The sequence below is a fragment of the Diplotaxodon limnothrissa genome, linkage group LG18 (genome assembly GCF_057381915.1).
Source record: "Diplotaxodon limnothrissa isolate DT_005_m linkage group LG18, D_limnothrissa_male_GT1.1, whole genome shotgun sequence".
In the NCBI taxonomy this organism is placed as follows: Eukaryota; Metazoa; Chordata; class Actinopteri; order Cichliformes; family Cichlidae; genus Diplotaxodon; species Diplotaxodon limnothrissa.
This window is the reverse complement of record NC_140613.1, coordinates 14,940,345-14,963,144: the sequence shown is the minus strand read 5'-3', so window position 1 is coordinate 14,963,144 and position 22,800 is coordinate 14,940,345. Positions and strand designations below refer to the sequence as shown.

Genomic DNA, 22,800 nt, shown 5'->3' with positions numbered 1-22,800 from the left:
ATAACAACAAACAGGAGACATGTCCATAGAAAATAAGATTTATTCATTTACACTTTTGAATGAAATAATCACAATTCAGGAATAAGTGCATATTCACATATGATATGACAAAACTGTGTACTGAGTATAAATTACAGGCGACTATGCCGGGTTATATTACAGCATACATACTGTTACCTGTACATGTACCTGTGTAAAATCTGCAAAGGTAGGTTTACAGGCTGCTACAAAACTATATTCCCTTAAAACTAGGAATAAATATTTGTGAGGCTTAATGCTGCTGCAGGACTAAAAAAGGCTTTAAAGCTAGGAACAGATTCATAGATGGACTGTCAACATTTTTTGCGAAACAACAAGGAACCAGCCAAAGGGGTTCTGGTGATAATAACAGACCGCGGGCGTCAGAAACATTCATCTCTAAAATATGTCCCAGGGAAGTGCAACTACTGCTACAGTTCAAACAATTTACTCAAACGGCCTAAGACAGGTCAACCAGCATTTCAAACATGGTACAAACAAGACAAACGTACTATATATATAGATCACAACTGGTGCTGCTGAGATTTTTCCCCAACTTGTCTATCTATGATGTGGTTTTTGCTTGCCCAAAATAAAAAAACAAAAACAAAAAAACCCAGCTGTTTTCTGAAAAGTACTCAGTCATGAGGGCTACAAATGACTTCCTTAATACTCAGACTTTAGTATGACACACTGATAAAAAAACCTCAGACTATCTCGCTTTGTGGGTCTCCACAAATATGCTTCATGTTACAAGAACGCTGCCGATTCTGAGCTACAAAACACAGCAGGACGAACGGGAACATTTGCTGTATTTATCATCACATTCTCCACATAGTTACGACAGGGAAAAACAAGAAGCTCAGCTCTCTTGTTCTATGCCAGGTGATGCGACAGTCTTTTTTAATACATACAGAATTAATTTAGAACATAAAGATCACACATTAAAATGACAATTCACCAGAATTCCCCTTTATGCCGACTGTACATTCCCTACATTCCAAGGTATTTGACTCATCCTCTAGGCGGGGTGCCAAAGGAATTCTGGGGAATCTTTAAAAAAAAAACTCCCTTTAATCTTTTTGACTTCACCACAGAGAAACAGCCTCTAACTAGAGAGTCTACAATGCATGTACCTCAAGTTGTGTTTTTGGGTTGCGCTGCCCGCTTCGGCGTTCTTGAAATATTACCGGAGGTGTTTACACGCTTTTAATAGCATTCCTCCACCAACACATTTGGATCACAACATCTTTTGTGCATAGCATCTACACATTTCTACTTCTCACATTTTCAGAAGAGAGTTTCTCTTCCTGTCAGGAGGTACGTCACAAAGGTGGAGTCTATCTGGTCTCTTAAGGTCAGCTGAGACATGCGAAACAACTTTTGTCGTTCTCATTGGTAGTTTGGAGGTGGTGTGAAAAAAAAAAGTCTTTGGAATGAGACTGGTTTAACTTGAAAGCATGCCAACAATGCTGCTCAAACTGTCAGCTGACTCCATAAGATAGGACAGAGTAGGGTGGTACCACTCAGCAATCCAGCCAAGATACTGAAGATAACGCCTTTCATAAGTAGTCTCTTATTTCTTGTCACATTCCACTAAGTCAGTCCGGGCCCAGGTACTCTGCATTCTCCGCTGCCGGTATGTGTCCATTGGTGTGGGTCTTGAAGGTGGGAGTGAAATCCTGTTGGTAGTCGGGGTTGTCTATGCTTTGCTGAGGCAGGTATTTCTCAATGCTGTGGACCGTGCCGTTTGACGTGAGCGGGAGGACGGCCGGGGACAGAATCTCATTGAGATATTCTGGTCCGGCGGCCCCGTTCTTAAAGTAGTTCAGGTATTCTGTCTCCGTATGGTCCGAGGAGATGGTGGGAAGAAGGGTGCGAGGTGGACCGGGATGCTGATAGATAGGATTCACCACATCTGAGATGGGATTCTGGTTCATGTAGCCTGCAAGAAAGGCATTTACATTAACGAGGGCACCAGACAATTTCTCTGATCATAACAGGAGCGCCGCATATTTTAGGGTATTTATTTATTTAGATCAACTGACTATTTAGACATGGCATGAGTGAAGGCTAAAAGATGAGTCATGACATGCAGCAGAGACCCCTGGTTTGATGCGCCACGAGCTGAAACCATCAGTGCAGGTCTTTTCCGAAAGCTCCCAAATAATGCTGTAATCTTTACGTTGAGCTATTTGCATATATTAGAGCTATTTCTTATATTTTGTAACTTATATTATTATATATATATATTGTATTATTTAATTTAGTTCAGTCTGTTACTGTTCTTATTACCTTGGAGCCACTGTAACCACATACCTTTCATAAGGATTAATAAAGTATTCTGATTCTGAAGACAAAATGCTACAAATCTACAAATCTATGCAGAAAGGCATTAATAAGACTCATTTTATCCAACAAAGAAAGTCTTCTTTTTCTTGTTTTTCTTCTTCTGCCTCTATCTCACCTTGTCCCTATCATCCTCATCATCACTAACTCTCTCTCCGTGTCCTCTTTCATTACATCCACGGCAGCTCCATCTCTCACATCCTTTGTCCAGTATATCTACGATCCCTCCTCTGCACATGTCTAAACCATCTCAGCCTGGCCTCTCTAGCTTTGTCTCCGAGCCTGAGCCGTCCCCCTGATGCACTCGTTTCTAATCCTGTCCATTCTTTTCACTCCCGATGAAAATGTTCAACTCTGCCACCTCCGGCACCACCTCCCTTTTTTTTGTCTGTGCCACCGTCTTAAGACCGTACATCATAGCAGGTCTCACCACCATCCTGTAAACCTTCTATTTCACACTGCTGTCCTTATCTCACAAGTCACCCCTGACACTTGTCTCCACCCACTCCACTCTGCCTGTACTCTCTTGTGCACTGTCTGATCTTTGGATGGTTGACCCCAGGTATTTAAAGTCAGCCCCCTTCGCTACTCTACTTCTCACATCATCCCTGCTTCACCTGCCTCCCTCTCATCTCCAAAGAAACTGGGACATGAATAGGTGTGGCACGTCAAGGTTGATAAGCATTAAAGACACATATCGTTAGCTTCATAGCATAAGTGCCTAAGTCATTTGACTAAGTCAATGACTTAGGCACTTATGCTATGAAGCTAACGATATGCAAAAGCCTTACAACGTCTGACAAAAACACTAATGTAACTAGTAAACAATACATGGGTTACTGCATGTTCTGCTAACAGCATTACAGGAAGAGGGGGGCAGTACACTTGCTGGCCACTAGATGTCCCCCTTCCTCACTTAATCACCCAAAGAACACAGAGGCAAGCCATGTTGAGATTTCTCTTGAACTAAATTAAAAAGTAATGGCATTTAGTTGAAGTTTACTAACCTGGAGACGGCTGGAAGGCTTCATCGAGAAATTTGTCTGTGGGGTCTGGAATATATCGCAGGGCCATGCTTCCATCTCTGCTCGGGAATCCGTTCTGTAACAAAGAGCAGAGGTTTTCAGGGCTGTGGCACTCCCTGTGAAAATATTGCAAAGAGGCCAGCACAAAGAGAAAAATCATTTTCTTTACAGGTATAATAAGGGTTTAATGCATTCTCACCAGTAAGCCAGTTCTGCTGTGGCACGTCCCGATGCTGCTGTTGAGGCTCTGAAAAATAGGTACGGCAAACGTTTTGTTAATCATCAAATGATGATGCCACATCAAATGCGACACAGGAAATTGTGTTTTATGAAGCCATAACATAATTAAATAATCCTCTATAAACCATAAAGCAGCCACTGAGTGAAGAGGAAGGTTTAACATTTTATTAAGCAGGCATAAGGCACCGTACAAAGACAGGCTGCTTTGTTTAGTTTCTTTTATTCTTATTTTTTGTTACTGCATGTTTCTTTTGGACACAGGGACGGCAAGTTCTCTCTGAACTGTGACATGAACGTGTTTTTATGGTCCCCGAGAAGTTATAGCTGCCATTCTTAGTACACAGCAAATTCAAAAGTGTTAAATGTTTTGGTGTTAATAGTCTTCTTGCAAAAGTAGAGTTAATTTTACTCTAAGCAGAGTCACATTCTTTTAATGTAACTCTGAGGTGTAAAATGATAGTAGTTAAAATCGAGTGTTAAAAATGAGTGTTTCTCTGTCAAATCTGGAGGTGTTACAATGGAAACATTAACTCTTGACCTCTTAACTCTGAACTCCTAGAGGGGCTATGACACCAACAGAGTAAATTCACAGACTCCGCCCCCAGCACGGCTCCAATCGAAGCTGAAGTGAAGCCGTTTCAGAACATTTTGCTCTACATATTTGAGTTGTTTGCCATGCTTGGTAAGTCATTTTTTTTCAAAGATTGTTTCAATTATTATTATGAGCTTTTACTTCTGTGGCTCTTTGGAGTTGAGACAAAGCTGTGTGAAAGGCATTAGCCATGTTGCTCGGTGATAGCATAATATTCTGTTTTAGCTAGCTGAAAGGTATTGTTTGCGGGCAAATACCACAGCCTTGAAAAAAAGCTTGCATGTGAATTTTCAGTCAAACTTTTGGTTAAATACACCTAAAACAATGTGTAGAATGTGAAATGTTGGTATAATGGTGCTACTTGAAGCCTGAAAACGATCGCCCATAAAAAAAGCGAGCAAACAGCAGTAGCAGACGTCCTGACTGGATTCTACGTTAGCATTTAGATCCCTCCAGAGTTTTGTGCACACGGTTTAGGTAAAAATTAAAAAGGTTGAGGTTTTACATTTAGTTCAGTATTACCTGTTGTCTGTGTCTTTGTCTTTTGGGAAAATACTTTATACAAGTAATGGCTCAAAGAGGATTCCTTTTTTTTTTTTTTTTACTGTGCTGCAATTGTTTACTGGATTATTTGTGCCGTTAATTAGTGTCAACTAATTTTTATTCAATCTCCGCACAGGATATGCTTGTGAAGATGGAATATGGGGGAGAGCAGAAGTGCGCTGAAGTTCCACAAAGGGATGAATGAAGGACATGCATATTGTATTGAAGAAATAAGTGATGAGATGCTGTTATTTGCATTTACCATGTCAGACCTTTTGATAAACAAAATTCTAATGAAAGTGAGAACATGTATACTGTTACATCTTTCAGAAAATGTTTTGAAATTGTGGTGCACAGTTCAGAATAAATGTTTTTCAAAAACCATTGCATCTTTTTAGTAAATGTTTATTTCCAAAAGAAATTTCTAGAAGTTCAGAACAGTAAAATTCCTGCTTTTTAGAATGAATTAGAAGATAACTCTTACGTAGTTAAACTAAAATACTCTTTGAGAGTTAATATATAAACTCTTAACACCAAGTGTTAAATTATCAACTCCAGACAGATTTGGTGTTTAACACTAAATCAGAGTTAACGTACCAACTCTCCAAAAAGAGTTAAATTAACACTCTCTGGTGTGGACCCATATAGACACTTTAATAGTGTTGAAATCAAATCCGACAGTGTTAATTTGGACATGCTGGATTTGCTGTGTACAAGCTGATAGGGATCAAAATAAACGTTCGCCGTGCAGATTCATATGGATTCAGACAATCTGACAAGCTTTGCTGTGTCCAAGTCAAAGGGCTGTGAGTGGCATAAAACCATGAAAAATGGGAAAACAGGGTGACAGCTGTGGCAATGCAATTACTTTCAACAAGAAAAGGAAATTAAATACGCTGAAGCACTGACCATGTGGGGAAAAAGAAAGAAAGAAGGCCTTACTGGGCCATGTCCCAACAGTAATATTACAAAAACAGACCTATTCTGAAGTTTTATTGGACAGAAATAAAAAACAACAACGGGAAAAAAAGGCACCTGTAAAGGTAATCAAACCTGAAACCTCATATGGACTAACCAGGCTGTCAGTGGCCGGCAATAATCCCAGGTAAAAGAGCCAGACCTACGCATGGCCTTCACTGAACCTGCAGTAGAAGAGTTCTGCTTATTCCACCTTCATCAATCACAGGACAACTGGGAGGAAACGTGGGAGAGGCGCTGATTAAGGAGGGCGAGTGGGTGGCAGTCACGACAGGCCAGGTAAACAGAAGCAGGGCCGCTGGGGTCAAAAGCAGCCTTTTCCCACTTCAAGTCAGTAAAATGAGTTAAATTCTGTCTAAACACCTCTGGTAGAGTTTAGCAGCTGCAGCTCTGTTTCTCCTGACTGAAGGCATGAGCAATTGTTTTCAACACAGTAAAAGAAAAAAAATGACTGTGTTTATTTCCATCCAGACTCACAGGGTAATGATTTATGCCGAAATCTCATTTCCCCAAAACACAGTTAACACAGCACAATTACATTTTCAAACAGTTGACTGCCTGTTGGTAAAGTGTTCACAGCTAAAGCTGTGTGAACCAAGAAGGTCAGTGTGAGTGAATCTGGTGTGGGTGTGTGTCTGTGGTAAACGCACCATTACATGGCTCATTAGGGGCCTTACAGCTCACAGCACAAAATACAGTGGCAATATTTTCCATGTGGATCCTGTATTTGTGTCAAAATCTTTTAAAATTAGAAGTGAACGTGCTGAAACAGGTCAGCAGTTCAGCATTTGGCTTCAGCCTTGTGCTAATAGAGGGACAGCAATATATATATATGTAGAGAGAGGATATATTGTAAGTATATAAGGGCTCTTTCTGTGTCTATAGTCATAATTGCATCAATTTTGCAAGATCCAAACCATGACAGAGCCTACACCGTTTACTGAGCCTCACTCACTCTTCCTGTTTCCCTTCATAAAAAATGGCAGATGCATCTCTCAGATCCTGGATTTTTCAGACACTGTTCATCTGCTGTAGACAAAATGCTTGAAGAAACAATTTAAAATAAGTTTTATTTCCCTAAGTTGCCTGTTATGTGTAGACAACACTGCCTCATCCCCTGAGTTAGGTGCCTTTTTATGCTCGAATGACACATTATTAAGTATTAAGAGGATTAAAAAAACAAAAAAACATTCCTTGGAAAATGGTCATGTACAAGGACTGGATTAAAATGAGTGAAAAAGCAGCCAATGAAAAACTTAATAAACCTTTCAGAAAGTCTGGAGAACTATTGCTCAAGATCACTTACAAAATTACAAGACAGTCTGGCTCCTTGGAAGGAAAATGTGATGAAATGAAGAATTGCTCAAGACTTTTGCACAGTACTTTAGTTCCTAGTATTCACAGCAGCAGTGACTTCAGCCTTTTGATTACTAGGTGCACACAGCACAGTCAGTTTGTGTGATGTTCACAAGAACGATAGAGTGGGTTTCTGGTGAGCTGCGTCACCTTGTGGGTGTAATAAGGAGTAATCACTACTCAGTGTGACACCAACGCAAGTTGTGATGATTTCCCGTCTCGTAATTACATCAGTTTTGATTTCGCTTTCAGTTGAGCTGCACTAGTTAAGCAGGAGCACGCTCTCCAACACTCCTAAGTTTTGCATAATTTCTAATGATTTTTAGTTTTACTCTTACAGGCCTGTCCTGACAAAGCAGAAAAGCTTCACGCCATTTCTTTTTTTGTGTAAGGATTGCATGATTTATGAGATTTCTCTAAAATCTAAATTACTGTAAACCACGTACAGACTTGATTTTACATTTCCATAAAGGGTCTTACTGTTGAGTGAATCAGTGGGGTGCGGGAGGTACTCGGGCTGCTGAAGAAGCCACGCTGTGGCACCAGATATTCATCAACATCCACGGCATCCTCCATGTCCTCCCCGCTAATCAGGCTGCGGTAGAACTTATTGTCTGAAGGACTCGGTAAGTGCATGCGGTCATCCCCCTAAAATCAAAGAGTTTACCCTTTTTGTTATACGTAAAAAATCACTGCTGCTCATCATCAGATATTCTGTATATTTAAGCAATTTTAAAGAAAGAAGTGGCTTAAAATTATACCTGGATGACAAGATAACGTGGTGGATCCCGAGCCATCTTTGTAAACTCCGCTATAAGTTCTCGGAAACGAGGGCGGCTGTCTGCATCAATCATCCAACCTGCGCACATGCATCAGCAGAGATCATCAGGGTGGGTTGACTCAGTAACATGAAGCTTTAAATTTGTGAGTACATTAGCAGACATAATCTGTAAAAACAGCAGGTCAGCAGGAAGCAGAACTGGGAAAGACGGATGATAAAGACAAAACTAGAACAAAAGCCTGAACCACAAAACAACTGCCATAAAATTTGAGTGTTTATTGAACATTCTGACGAAAAAAACTAAACAAAAAAGAAATTGCTTTGTATCATATTTGCTACATCACATCGATGATGTAGGAGTCTCGCGTATCAGATATGATACTCTAGGCCAGGGGTGGGGGAGCTCCAGGCCTCAAGGGCCGGTGTCCTGCAGGTTTTAGATCTCACCCTGGGTCAACACACCGGACTCAAATGATTAGTTCATTACCAGGCCTCTGGAAAATTTCAAGACATGTTGACGAGGTCATTTAGCAATTTAAATCAGCTGTGATGGATCAAGGATACGTCTAAAACCTGCAACACTCCGGCCCTTGAGGCCTGGAGTTTCCCACCCCTGCTGTAGGCTGTACAGGGGTAACATAAAAAACAACTGTTTGCTAAAGTGCATTATGTCTTAAAAACAATAAAACAAATGGTGATGTAACTAATTATTACTTTTTCCTTCCTGATTCATTTGCTGTTAACTGTCACGTGTGTTTGTTCTGGAGGAAACAGACAAAAAACACCCCCCAAAACAGACTAGTAATTACTGCAGCTCTTACATAAAGTAATAAATGCACACGGGTTTTGTACACGAGCTTACATTTCACCATGATCATGTAGACATCTATGGTGCAGATTGGTGGCTGAGGCAGGCGTTCTCCCTTCTCCAGTATCCCAGCTATTTCACTGGCTGGAATCCCATCGTATGGTTTGGTCCCAAATGTCATCAGCTCCCAAACTGTTACACCTACAGTACAGAGACGAGGACAGATGGTAAATGTCAGTTTGATGAGCTGTCACTGACTTTGTTTTGCTCCCAATAAAAAAAAAGAAAAGAAAAAGAAGGGAAGAAATGAGAGTGACAGGATGTACGCTTCTTAAGTATTGCACAGTATCAAAATAGCTATGTTGACAAATTGGCTCTGCATGCAGGAGTGGGAGTGAGCAGGATGCCTCTCTGCGTTGGAGGAACTGAAAAAGGGAAAAGGAGAAAAGGAAGCCCGCCACTTCTTCTAGGGTCTGCTGATGCTTTTGCCATACTGAGCGGAAAGCATGATCAAACCCTCGGGGAAAGAAGATTTGGAAGCTGGCCCACAAAAAAAGCTGTACTGTGTTTGGTTTCTGTGTGTGTGTGTGTGTGTGTGTGTGCTCCTGGGCTGGTAGAACTGTATATGTGGGTTGATGTGAAATTGTCCATCCGAGACTGCCAGCATGTAGGTGTGCGCTACCTAAAATTGCAGATGCTAACAAGATGTTCTCCCTTTCCACTCCCTGTTTGATGAGCTTTATTGACTCCAAAAACAACACGCTATCCGAAGCTTCAAAACGACTGCCCGCTCCCTGCCTCACTTTCTGTTAAAACGCTTTATTTAGCGATGAATGAATATTGCTCCAGTGAGAATGTCACCAATGCTCAGGAGCACGGAGGGCCAGCTGTTTTACTTATCAGAAGTTACACAAGGATTCGGGCTCAATCTGGGACAGCGCAAGCGAGGTTTTCTTTCCTTGTGACTCACCGTAACTCCATACGTCGCTCTGGTGCGTGTAAGTTCTGTTCAGGATCGACTCGAGAGCCATCCATTTTATCGGCACCTGTGGGAATAATCATTACAGTGTGATTAAAAAGAATGCAAAACCCGTGTGCACTTAAACTAATGACAAGTTACCCACTAACACGTTTATAATGTATGGTGTGTATATCATGTTGCATATGCATGCATGGGATGAATTAAATGTGACACTACTGATAACAGTGAGTTTATTTTTTGGCATCACTTTGCATCAAGTATTTGCAGGGATGTTTTCAACTTAAAACGCTGCAGATCTTTATATTTCTGAAATTGATTAATGTCTCTGGCCAATTCATTAGAGTTTATGATGCAATTTTGCTGCCACCTAATGGTGAGATATACAAAAGTCTCTTTTTATTATTAACCTCTTGAGACCCGAACTCTTCCACAGCATGCATTTTTAATTTCTCTTTGATATTTGGGCATATTGGGACCCGATGAATGTAAAAACAAAGAATTACCAGATTTTTTTTAACTGATTTTTGTTTCTAAGAAAAATTAGGATATTCATTTAAAATTTTGATAGAACAGTAGCAGTATAATGTCCTCGTAAGTAGATATCAGGCCCTTGTAGAGCAAATTTTGTATTTTGGTCTAAATAACCCAAAATGTGATGTCCACATATGTGGATGCCAGGTCCTAGGAGGTTAAGGCAGACTTAAGGTATGTAAAGACCGTCACACAAACCTTATGGCAGTTTTTCTGCATAAGCCAATTATATTTTTTTTAATTGCACTACACAAAAGAGTGTCTGAAGTTTAGTGATTCATCTGGATTTGTCCAGATGTTTCTTTTCCACACCTGCACATTTGGTGTTGACAGGCAATACAGAGAGATGTCTGGGCTGAATTTGTATTATATTATTTCTCCTAATTACATCTGATATAACATGCACTGCTCACCCTGTAGTTACAGGCACAAAAAAAACAAACAGCACAGCATGTTCTTGAGTAAGGAATCCTTCAGTTTCCCAAAGGAAACAAAAGACAAGAAACCCTTTTGATTTGTCATTTCTCTCTGAATGTAATTCACTGACAGAAGCTATTTAAATACAGCACCACTTGCATGAGATACAGAACAAAACAAAGTACAAAAATATATCTTTTATGCAGTCGAGCTGAGTGAACTACAGGAAGCGGTCTGTCAGTTGGCAACTGGCTATAAATTCATTAAACAAGATCATGTTCATATTTAGGCCCATTTGTGTGCAGCAACAACTCTATCCATCAGTTTTCTTCCACTTATCTAATTCAGGGTTGTGAGGGGGCTGGAGCGTACACTCTAGACAGGCCACCAGTCTAATGCAGGGCTAACACAGAGAGACAGGAAACCATTCACACTCACATTCACTCTAAGGTCAATTTAGCATTGCCAATTAGCACAAACCCATCAGTGTCTTTGGACTGTGGGAGGAAGCCGAGTGGATTCTAAACTTCTGGGATCACCCGCTGTGATGCAACAGTGCTCACAACAACTGACTAATAAATTTAAAAAAAAAACCCAACTAACCTTTCCTCCATCCGCATGGTACTCTTTCTCATCTGCCTTTAGCAACTTGGCCAAACCAAAGTCAGTGATCTTGACATGTTGAGGAGTCTTCACCAGGACGTTTCTGGCTGCCAAGTCACGATGCACTAAGTGGCGCTCCTCCAGGTAGTTCATTCCCTTTAATCAAACAAATAGTGAAATACAGATTACATAAGAGCCGTGCTTTCACGGGCTCGCCGATATTGTTGGAAACGTGAAAACACCGCTTGCTCAGACAAAGTGAAAAATGACATCTGTCACGACAGACTTGTCATGATAATCTGATTACTCAGATAAAAGAAACGGTATTTCTTTACAAAAAACGGCTGTTCTTTATAAAACCTCTAACAAAAACGCTGACGACTTGACTCGCTCTGCAAATCTAAGTTTAAGCGTATGTTTTGAAATTGCACACCCACTAAGACTTAAACCCACAAAAGCATGTGATTAATATTATTGTTATTGAAAATAAAATAAATAAAATGCCTAGATTTATATCTTCATTGGCTGATACAGAGCTATGCGCATGTAAAACAACTCCAGCAACAACAGGTCCAACCTAATCAACAGATTACTCAACTGTAACGTGACACCTTTATGAACTTTCCCTCTTACCTTGGCTATCTGCACACACCAGTTGAGCAGGTACTGGGAGCCAATATTGTCCTTGTGCTCTTTGACATAATCCAACAGGCAGCCGTAAGGCATGAGCTGCGTTATGAGCTGCACCGTGGAGGTGAGGCAGATGCCCAACAGACGACACACGTGGGGGTGCTCCACACTGGCCATCACATAAGCTTCCTGTAAGATGACATAAATGATTTACATGATTTACAATTCAAAATTATGTTTATTTCTCTTCTTTACGTATTGGCTGTTTATGCAGCCCCTGAGCTCGTGTCTGCTTAGCGCCCTCTTCCTTTTAATGGACTTCTGCGAGGAAACCCGGTGATGGAAGCCATTTAGGAAATCCATGCCATGCTAGCATCGGATTCATGTAAGATTATTAAAAGAAAAAAACTTAAAAAGAAAACACAAGGTAAACAAATAACCAAGTGTTTAGGACACATACTTTTATGTGTGTTTAATTTCATTTTTTGCAAACTTTGTCCACATTTTGTAAGTAAGTAAGGGAAAGCACAGGTTCCCTTCAAGGTACAAAAGCAAAAAAATACATTTTTAATTATTCAAAGGTCCTGTGACTTATTGGCTGGTAGAGATATCCTTGTGAATGATAAACAAGACATTTTTTTAAATACCCGTTATCAGGCGATAAGTTTCTCAGGAGCAGTAATACAGCACCAACAGCTGTGTATTTTATTGCTCGACAGTGGAAATTATCAAAAGAGACAAAGTACTTTAAGAATTTAAAAAATGGGGATAAGGAAACCACTGCAAGCAGTAATTCAAACTGAACTTTATCTAGTTTCCTGTCATGAAAGCAGAAATGCATGCAAAATATTGTCTACACGCCTAATACGATATCAGTATTGCTCAATAAATTCTCGGCTTGGGGCTACGCAATTCAGACAGCCTGATGAAAACAAGGTTTCCAAACACGTTCTACTTTACAGTGAAAGACTGCCCTTAAGTTAAGAAGCTGAGAGGACATTTGTGTCCACCACAGCGAGTGGACGTGCAGTGACTGAGCAGCAGAACCACAAAATCACAGGATCCAAGATGCACATTTGTCTGTGTGCATAATGCATTTAACACAGGCTGCTTTCTCGGCACTGCATCAGCGCTGCATTCCTTTCCAGAACACCTCAGCCTTGGATTACACCAACGCCCACTCGCTGCCTTCCCATGAATTAATCCCATTTCCAGCAGTCCCATAAGATGAATGCCATGTAAACAGACACGTTCTCCATTACAAGGAAAAGTGGCCATTAGCTAGATTATAGGACACATTAGTGGAAACTTGACAACCAGCAGCCAACAACTGTCGCTCCTTAAGGCTGATGTAGTTTTGAGTCAAAATATTGTGATAATTCCTTAAAAAATGTGCGTAACATTTGTAACTTTTAAAATGTATACTTTCATTTCCAGCCCTTAACAGAAGGAGGCAGGGAGGGAGTATTTCAAATGAGCTGTTGTGTTCAGCTCCAATTTAGTATTACGGTAAGCACAGAGGCCAAAAATTACCACATAAAATGAGTGAACCTACATCCAAGATCTCCTTGTTTGCTTTAGGGGACGTGGCCTCTCTCAAAACCTTGATGGCGACCGGGATTTTCACGTCCTCTCCCTCCGGGACCCACAGACCCTGCATGGACACAAGCATTTTATTTTATGTGCTGCAATTAGACCTGAATCATCAAGTGAGCGCACAAGCATATGTGTAAATGTTAGCATACACTGTGCAGTACAAGTACAAATATTGACATGCATGTGCAAGCCAAAGCTACACCTGCTCTCAAACATACAGTAAACAGTGCATTTGTATTCTGCTTGCAGTCCATTCTTTGCAAAACTGTCCACACTACGAAGGTCAAAAAGCGACAAACAGGCAGAAATACAAAGCAGAACATCGAGCTGACCTACAGTCTCTCCCTCTCTCTCTGGAGAGTTACGCTAACCTAAAACCGAACCCTAAAATAAATGGTTAACCTTGAGGAGACCAGTGTTTTGTCCCCACAGGGAAGGAGAGTTTCCAGAATGTCACTGCATAAACGCATAAACCCAAATTAACACACGAGCACCGAAAGTGAGACTGAAGTCACCCGTGCATGATCTGGCTTGTTAAAAATGTGGTTTTATAACAGAAAAATTGACAACAGATGTAGCAGATGAGTGAAAACGCTGACGGTGTGTTGGTTCTGGCTCTGAGAGAGACCCAGATTCAGTAAAGCTCAGCACTGGGGTTCAATTATAAGAAAAAAGAAACAACTCCAGGGTGCCGCTTTTTGTTTTGTTTTTTTACCTTGTAAACAGTACCAAAAGCTCCTGATCCCAGCACCTTGATTTTCTTAAACTCGGGTTCCTTCAGGATCCGCAGCAGAGCCTGGTTCGGTGCCTCTCCACTGGGAGTGAGGGGTTCGACCAACTAGAGAGAAGAAATCACAGTCTTGCATATTGTCTCAGCTGTAAATGAATGCTGACATTTCCTTCATCATCTTAATGTACTCCTCCAAGCGCGGTGACTCAGCTTACCTCTCTCTCTTGGAGCAGTCTACGCATGGTCCTCTTCCTCTTGATGTGGCGTCGGCGGAGCAACACAAAAACAGACAGGCCTGCGATGAGAGCGGCCAGCAGCCCACCGACAACACCAGCCGCGACCATGGAAAGACCAAGGGGGCTGAAAAACAGGAAGGGGGGGGAGGTTGTCAAACAGAGTGCGTTTGTGAGTTTCAGCAGAAATGTGATTAACACATCTACCTCAGTTAACTTATCCCTAAGAAGTGGTGATCTGTGTTGCTGTGTTTACTCACCCTTTGCTGTGGCAGCCTTCAAGACCTGGTCCAATGCACCTGTAAACAAATGAGTGCGAAGAGTCTAATGCAACTGACAAAATCAGCACAGAGGGATTGTTTTCCTATGAAAAACCCTTTGCAACCAATCAGAAACCAATGCTGTTGCCACGCTTATGTTTCCCAGCGTACTTGATTTCATTTCTGCCACATAAAGCACCAAAATCATCTGTAAAATGCCTACAAAACTAAATACTTTCAATCAATGCATCAGTCACTGGGGTCAACCGGGGACTGTTTATTTCCACGCAGTCCAGTGGTTTATTTATGAAACTACTAAACCCAGTTGTGGAAACACATATCCTATTCTTCTTCGTAACAGTCACTGAGGCTCATTTACACAGCAGCTTTCGGTGGTTTAAAGGTATCTCAGACGACTTCCCAAGTTACTCATTGGGCTTAACACTGATCCTCTATCATTGTGAAAACTGTGTCTGCTTTTAGTTCTGCTGTTGCTATTATTTCTTTGTTCTCAAAAGTACTACAGATTTGCAAAAACAACATATAGTTGTCTGAAAAGGAAAGTTTTTCACAGGAATCTAATCCAGTCCTCTCAAGCAATTCAGCTAATCAAAAGCACTTTAACTGATCACCACTAAGTGTGAGAATCTCTGGAGCATTCAGGTGTGTGTTAACAAAATGCCACAAGCTTCCCAGGATTGTACACCAGCAAACTCACCCCAAGGTCAGAGAAACTGGAAAAAAATTCCACGAGCTACATCTCAGACTCTACAGGCCTCAGTTAGGATGTTAAATGAAAGTGAAGTTCATGATAGTACAATCAGAAAAAGACTAAGTATGGCTTGTTTGGAAAATACCTCGTCCTCTAAAAAACCCTCCAAAAACATACTTGAACACAATCAAAGGTAGACCTGCTGCGGGGCTCTCGAGGGGAGTCGACCTAGCTCACCCAATCAGTGAATTCTCCTTCTTGATCTATTCTGGCAGGTATTCAGAAAATCTGGTACCGTATGTTTCAGTTTTCTCCATGTTTACCTTCTCATACTGTCTCTGATGGGTCTCCAAGGAGGTCCAGAGGACTTGTGTACCTCACTCCCTGTCAATTAGCCCATCTTTTTGCCATGAGGGCTCTGAAGCAATCAGGTGGTCTTTGTCTTCCACCAAAATACGCTCAAAGACAGAAAAACCTTTATTTAAAAAACTCATATGAGGCCTCTATTCTTGTGTTTAACAAGATTTACTATAAGACATGAGATAATTTTCCTTTGGTATAGCTGAGGTGTTATATATACTTTTGCTATTGCTGCTGAAGGTGCCTATACAAGCCACAGCATCACAAGGTGTTCTTAGTTCTTCACAGAGAGCCTCCTCACATGACTGTAAACCTTCTAGGTCCAAAAAGCATTTAAAAGAAGAAGAAATTAAGTCAGACATAATCGGTTTGTTTTAAATTGAAAAACACACAAAACCACACAAAAGTCCTGCAGTCTAGAACAACAACTCGTCTCTTGGGGTGTCTGATTTTAATCAGAAGTCCAAGAACCGCCTCAGCAGACGCTTCAAGCTCGGGGCACATTTCTGCATCAGTGTTACAACAGACAAATGTTTCCAAAACAGAGAAAATGCCTGTGCCTGTTCTCAGGTCAGCTGAGCAGTGCTTTTTACCCCTGAGTGCAGTTTTTGTGGCATTGCTGGCACACTTTCTGTTCATCTGCATATTTCCACACTAGTGCGTCGTCCTCCCCCAGCACGCCTTGGGGACAGCGGGGCACGCAGAACAGTCCATCTTTGAAGTTAGCACATTTAGTGCAGTTAGCAGACTCCTGAAAGTGGAAAAAAAAGAAGATAAAGATTTATTATGTTTACGACTCTATTGAGAGCAGTTATAAATATTACTACACTGTCTCATAGTAATAATTTCTCAAAGCAAATGTTTGGCAAATACAACCAAGTTAGATCTTTCTTTTCTTTTCTTCTTCTTTAATTTTTTTTGGTTCAGGCTAGTGAAAAGACGATTCAATGCACTGATCATGCCTGAATAAAATAGCGGTAATTTAATACGTTTCCCAGATCTGCCTCCCACTCTCTCTTTGTCAGGTTGTGCTTCTGTTTTTGATAATTAGAGGGTTTATTTCCCAGTTATCAAAGTAAAAGAAAAAGAAAACAACCAGATTGCACATTTTGTGGCTGCGCTGCATTACAGCCGATCAAAGCTGCTGCTGACTGACAAATCCGCAGAACTAACGTGTCTGGATTGGATTTCACGCTGTGCAAATGTTAATCTCTTCTAAGCAACGCTCACAGAACTGTTTAACACAACTGCAAAGTGTTTTGTTTTGTAATATTAGTTTAGCTGCTGATGGCAAACATACAGGCGCGCTGCAGGTTGCGGTCCCGTTCATGTGCTGACACTCGGGGTGGCACTTGATGCAGGTTTTATTCACAGCTGTCTCGCGCGGCTCTCTGCAAAAACAAGAAAGAAAAAACAAACAATAAAAAGCATGACATGCCTAGTTTGAAACTATTATATGTGTTTTATTTTTAAAGTTTTTTTGAGGACAGGAGTTAAACTGTAAGCACGTCGAGATTCTTTGTTGGACAGAGGTCTCCGAAGATAAACAGATGTGAGCGACTGTGTCGTTTCGCCTCCAGTGTTTGTCTTAAATCCACTGGAGACTGAATTTCAAAATGCTTCGGATCATATCTGCTTTTCTTTTTCTGTCAATTAATTCTCAGGATCGTGTAGCGTCAAAGTCTTGGAAATACAAAAATAGACTCTGAAGGAGTGAACTGTACAGCATGGAGACCTGTTGTGTTTTTAGCTTGTTTGTTTTTCAAAGCTTATTAAAGGCAGTCAGAGAGATGCCTCCCTCACCCCTCCAGGATGTTGCAGGAGTCGACGCAGCTCCCGTCGCGCTTGTAGTCGCGGCACAAAATGCACATACTGGGGCCCGGACCCCAGCAGCCGTCCGCCGTGCACTTCTTGTCGCAAGTGTCGTTTCTCAGAGCTGAAACCCAAACACACAATCTCAGCGAGAGCTCTTTCCTGCATAATTATCCAATTTTGAAATTAAGATCCTGTAATTAAATCTTACTCGTGCAGCGCATAATCAAAAGCAACAACAACAGCAAAGATCCGACTGAAGCCGGTGTGAGACAAACAGAATTTACCGCAGGTGGCAGCGTTGGCATTGCCCTCTATATTAACAGTTTGGTGTGGTGATTTGAAAAGCTTCTGCCAGTGCTTTGCATCGGTGTAACAGAGTTCAGAGTTCTTAGAGACAAACACATCTCCATCACTGATTTCTCTGAGGGACCTCAGGCCCAGGTGGGTGATATGTAGACCAGCCACAACCAAACTGCGGCTTCCGCTACCAAATGGGAAACGAGAACAAAATAAGAAGAAGAAGAAGAAAAAAGAAAACATTTTGTGACGGGTTGAATAACACTGCGGTTTGAATCAACAGGGGGTCTTTACAAGGAACATACCGTTTAGTTCTCCCCCGAACGACCTCCAGATTCTCAAAAGGACTCAGTGAGCTCATGGTATTTGGCCACGTTTGAATCCACAGGTACCCTGAAGCAACAAGGTTTGTTAACCTTAAAACTGTTTAGATGCACGCATTTAGATGCATGACTCAGCCCTTACGCAGTCTTACCAGTAATTTCTTTAACTGTCTTAAACACATTAAGCTGGGCAGGATCCATCTTTGGTGTTTTGGTGTATTGATCCCTGAAAATGAGAAAATACACCGTACTGACTGCTGATAAAGGTGATCGAGCACAAAGGCAACAATGCTAGTCATAGCCCAGACTTACCCATTAATTGATGTGTGGATGATGTCGATGTTTCCATTGATTTTGGTGCAGTTTTCAAAGGAGCCGATGTTTGTGGCATTGATAGACAGAGTGTGAACCAAGTCTCCTGTTCCAAGTCCATTACACACTAAAAAAAACATTTAAAAAAATACTACGGTAGTTAATAACAATAAAAAATAATCATAATAGTTTAATAATAGTTTCTCATAGATTTTGGTCCATATTAATGTGATAGCATCACACAGTTATTCCCGATTTGTCATTTCAGTACAGCGAACTCAAAATGTTCAAGAATCCAATTTCAGATAATTTCAGTTTTGTGATGTGAAATATTATCTCGCTAGAAGCAACCATCAGAAGATGGGAACACTGTGGTCAAGGGGAAGACATGGTCAGCGGCAGCATTAATTGCATAGAGATCTGCAGCTAACTGGGTATTTTCTCTGTGGATCAGCAGTTTCTGAAATACTCAGAGCAACCCGTCTGGTGCAATCAAAGTCACTAAAATCTTGCCCATTCTGATGCTCACCTCAGCAGGTCATCTTGAACATAAGCCACACCTAATGAAGTGAGTCAGTGCATAAAATATAGCCTATAAATTTTCACCAAATCAATAATATTTGCTTTTTTATTCATCTCAGTTGTTTAAAATTCCTCTGAATATACGTAGGATGCATGACATGTCTTTGAAATCGAAATCTTATGTGCATTTAGAGCATGTGTCTAATATGCATTCATTCATCATAAAGATTCAGGAGTTACATACATTTTAACAAGTCAGTGCATAAAATCTGGCCTATGAGTTTTCACCAAAACAATACCATTTGCTTAAAAAAAAAATCATCTCAGTTGTTTAAAATGCCTTAAAATGACTGAGTTTAATAAAAATGTTGTTCAGTTGTATCTGTGTTCCTCTGAATATAAAACCAAACAGAAATAGCTTAAGGATGAGTGACATGTCTTTGAAATCGAAATCATATGTGCATTTAGTGCATGTGTCTAATGTGCATTCATTATAAAGATTCAACTTGGCAGGAGTTATATACATTTCCATTAGAACGTACAGTGTGGTAAACATGCTCCCGTCCCAACTTTTTGAAGACGTTTGCATCAAGTTAAAAACAATGAAACATTTGTTTTCCTTCACTCTTTTCAATTAAAAAGGGTTAAATTATTTACAAATTACTGCATTCTGTCGTATTTACATTTTACAGCTTAACCTCTGTGAAAACAACATAATAAGAAATTGTTCTTAGCGTAGCTACAAACAGTTTGTTTTTTGTACACGGTGAGAAATATTTGTCCAGATTGCACAGTAACAGCTTATCTTCTTACCTTTTGGACACAGCCCGTCACACTTGGCGCACTTCCTGATTCCTCCTACCTCCACCTCATATGTGTTATCGTTGCACGTCCGCACACATGCGCCGTAATCAGAAATAATATAATTACCTGGAAGAATATGCAAAATATAAGCTGCTGCTGCTGCTGATAATCTCATATTCATGTGCACTAGATGGATCTTAAATCATCTTAAAATCATATTAAAATATCTGGGGGGAAAAAGCTTTTTTGTAGCAAATAATCTTTTATTAGTTATACAGCAGCTTAACTAGCAATGTTGCTGAACTGCAGAGCTCCTTCAGTGACAGACTGCTGCATCCTAGATGCATGAAGGAGCGTTTCCGCCCTGCAGCTGTCAGATTGTACAATCAAAACCGCTCCCAACAAACACATTTGAACATGTTTGTTTACATACATATTTAATTTTAATAACTGTACAGTACTCTGCTTTTGGTAACTATTGTCCTTGATGTAAATATGTAAAAAAAAGGTGTATGTTTCTGTTCTGTTTCCTGTGTCCTGTTTGTTTGTATATGTGTTTTTTTCTTGCTGCTGTTACAACCAAATTTCCCCTTGTAGGACAATAAAAGGATTATTCTATTCTATTCTCTATTCTAATGCATAATGATGACAGAATATAAACACAGAAATACAGGGACACACCTGTGCAAGTTAAAATGATAAAACGCAGTTGTTGCATTAACACACTCTCAATCATTTGCTTTTCTTGTTTATACAGTTTAAAATTAAACTTGGACAAACTGTCACGACTGAATGTCTAACCACCCTGAAGGACAACCTGGGCAACTGTTCTGCAAGTCAGCATGCCGCAATATGGAACAAAAGTGTAATCATGCATGATGAGCTTCATACTGCCGATTGGGACCCATTATTTTACTTTTATTTATCTTGACTGTCGAGACATAGCTACAATGCACGCATCAATGTAGGCTAATGTAATATATCTGTCTAGCAGGATTAAAAGTTTAACTGAAATTGGCAAAAAAAACCTAAAATAAAAAAAACCTAAAAATTTATCTGGTTAAAGCCGGCCTTACGTGGGCAGCTTTTGACACAGGTGGCCCCGAAGCTGTACTTTCCATGCGGATTAGGAACCAGCTGGTGCAGGTTGGGGTCGTAACGATGAAGGCCTGGGCAGGAGTCCTTACACACCCCATCATCCTGGAAGTCCCGACAGGCCTGCAGCACAAACAAGCGTCATCTAGCACACTGGGACCAAAACAGAGCCCCGCACTAATGATAACACTGCATTCCTTTATCACAGCCTTGGCTTAATACTCATAGCTGCACAGAGAGGCAGAACAGACGCTGTTATTCAAGGCACTGCCAAGTGCAAGATCTAATCAGACGCTCCACATCTCATCTCTACTGAAACCAATAACAAACTTCGGATGATAAAAACAGATGTCTGAGAGTGAGAGCTTTATTCTGTTGGAAGGTCTTCTTCAGGAACCTACAGAGTAGCAGAATTACGTAGTGTAGTGTTGCACTTAGGAACAGTTTTTTATTAGTTTTGGTGTCTTTGTGTTGGTTTCTGTTTGACTGGGAGTCTTACACTCACCAGGTACACCTGTTCCATTTCTTGTTAATGCAAATATCTAATCAACCAATCACGTGGCACTAATGGCTGCTCCTATTAGCTAAAAACAGGAAAATTAGGGTACAATTCAAACAAGGTTCACCAAAATTGGACAAAAGAAGATTTTGTGTCGCAAAATGTGTGTGATGCTATCATGTCAGCATGAACCAAAATCTCTGAAGAAAGTTTCTAGTACCTTGTAAAATCAATGGCATGAATAATTAAGGTCATTTAAGACAAAAGGGGATCCGACCTATATTAGCAAGGCATAACTAAAACATTAGCTGGTGAACACAGGCCTTGGTCACATGTTTGTATGATATCACACAGTAACATTAAAAGTGCCTTTGTCTCACCAGACAGTCTTCAGCTCTGGGTCCCGTGCACCCCGCGGCACAATGCTCATTGCAACAGTCACTCGGTGAAGGTCCTTTGCACCTCTTGGAGCACTGCTGGGCACAGTTCAGCTTTGTCACTGGAGATGAGAGCAGCAGAAGTTGAGTGGAGTGTCCAAGCCCAGGAATGAATTTGTTCTTCTTTTGATTCTGATGCCCTATCATCACCGTGCATTACAGTACTTTAAACATGTTCAAATTATGAAAAATTGGAGGATTGTGCGCACAGATTTGTTTTACCTTGCTCTTGTTTGCAGTAAATAAGCTAACAATTAATAAAACAGTGCTTACAAGTCTGACAGTTTTCAGGACCAGGTGCCCAACATGAGCCATTGAAACAGCCTGAGTCACATTTTCCACCTGTTGAAAAAGAAACATTGCGAAGCACCAAATTAAAAACCTTTTAACTCACAACAAATTATATCTCTGTCTTCTGGTGTAAAGTAATACTTACAATTTTTGTTTTTGCTAGGAGTTGGATCAATGCTGATGTTTCCAACATTAACAATATCAGACCACTGGATTGTTTCCACATTGCAAAGCTGGTTGGTCAAAAATTTTACTCCTCCTTTAAGAATTTCTGCAAAAAGAAAACTTCATATGAACTACTACGCAAACATGCACACGTTGGAATATTTACATAGTTTGTAATAATACTGAGTGTCATATAAAACATGATTATATTTAGGGGTTAACCTACCTGTCAGGCTGGTCAGAAGAATCTGATCGGTGCCCTTATTTGTAGATTTGTTATAATTGGAAATCACAGAAAGAGCAAAACTTCCATCATAGAGAGAATGGCCTCGAATGATGCGCAGGTTCTCCAGAGGAATCCTGGATACTGTATTGAGGGCGATCAGGACGTAGCCACCAACTTCTTTGATTGACTGGAACGAAAAAAAGACAAACTTCATTTTTGAATTAAAAAAACAAAAACTTTTGTATTTTCTGAACGACCTGCATTTATATA

At 40.6% G+C, this 22,800-nt stretch overlaps 1 protein-coding gene across 2 annotated transcripts in view; it reads right to left on the bottom strand.

Annotated features, from left to right (window-relative positions):
• Positions 1-107: 107 nt before the first annotated feature.
• egfra (epidermal growth factor receptor a (erythroblastic leukemia viral (v-erb-b) oncogene homolog, avian)) overlaps positions 108-22,800 on the bottom strand; it is a 46,399-nt gene continuing 23,706 nt past the window's right edge. Inside the window, exons 3-28 of one of the 2 annotated variants that reach the window (XM_085378828.1) lie at positions 22,531-22,738; positions 22,285-22,410; positions 22,122-22,190; positions 21,792-21,910; positions 20,894-21,035; positions 19,827-19,943; positions 18,492-18,618; positions 18,332-18,405; positions 18,162-18,249; positions 17,844-18,043; positions 17,548-17,680; positions 17,045-17,135; positions 16,338-16,495; positions 14,673-14,711; positions 14,395-14,539; positions 14,165-14,287; positions 13,409-13,507; positions 11,857-12,042; positions 11,224-11,379; positions 9,661-9,736; positions 8,745-8,891; positions 7,863-7,960; positions 7,582-7,749; positions 3,592-3,639; positions 3,375-3,468; positions 108-1,963 (exon numbers count right to left, since the gene is read on the bottom strand). In XM_085378828.1, coding sequence (XP_085234954.1) covers positions 1,620-1,963; positions 3,375-3,468; positions 3,592-3,639; positions 7,582-7,749; positions 7,863-7,960; positions 8,745-8,891; positions 9,661-9,736; positions 11,224-11,379; positions 11,857-12,042; positions 13,409-13,507; positions 14,165-14,287; positions 14,395-14,539; positions 14,673-14,711; positions 16,338-16,495; positions 17,045-17,135; positions 17,548-17,680; positions 17,844-18,043; positions 18,162-18,249; positions 18,332-18,405; positions 18,492-18,618; positions 19,827-19,943; positions 20,894-21,035; positions 21,792-21,910; positions 22,122-22,190; positions 22,285-22,410; positions 22,531-22,738 — 3,375 coding nt within the window. In that variant the 3' untranslated portion in view covers positions 108-1,619. The remainder of the gene's footprint in view (positions 1,964-3,374; positions 3,469-3,591; positions 3,640-7,581; positions 7,750-7,862; positions 7,961-8,744; positions 8,892-9,660; positions 9,737-11,223; positions 11,380-11,856; positions 12,043-13,408; positions 13,508-14,164; positions 14,288-14,394; positions 14,540-14,672; positions 14,712-16,337; positions 16,496-17,044; positions 17,136-17,547; positions 17,681-17,843; positions 18,044-18,161; positions 18,250-18,331; positions 18,406-18,491; positions 18,619-19,826; positions 19,944-20,893; positions 21,036-21,791; positions 21,911-22,121; positions 22,191-22,284; positions 22,411-22,530; positions 22,739-22,800) is intronic. The other variant, XM_085378829.1, reaches the window with a different exon arrangement.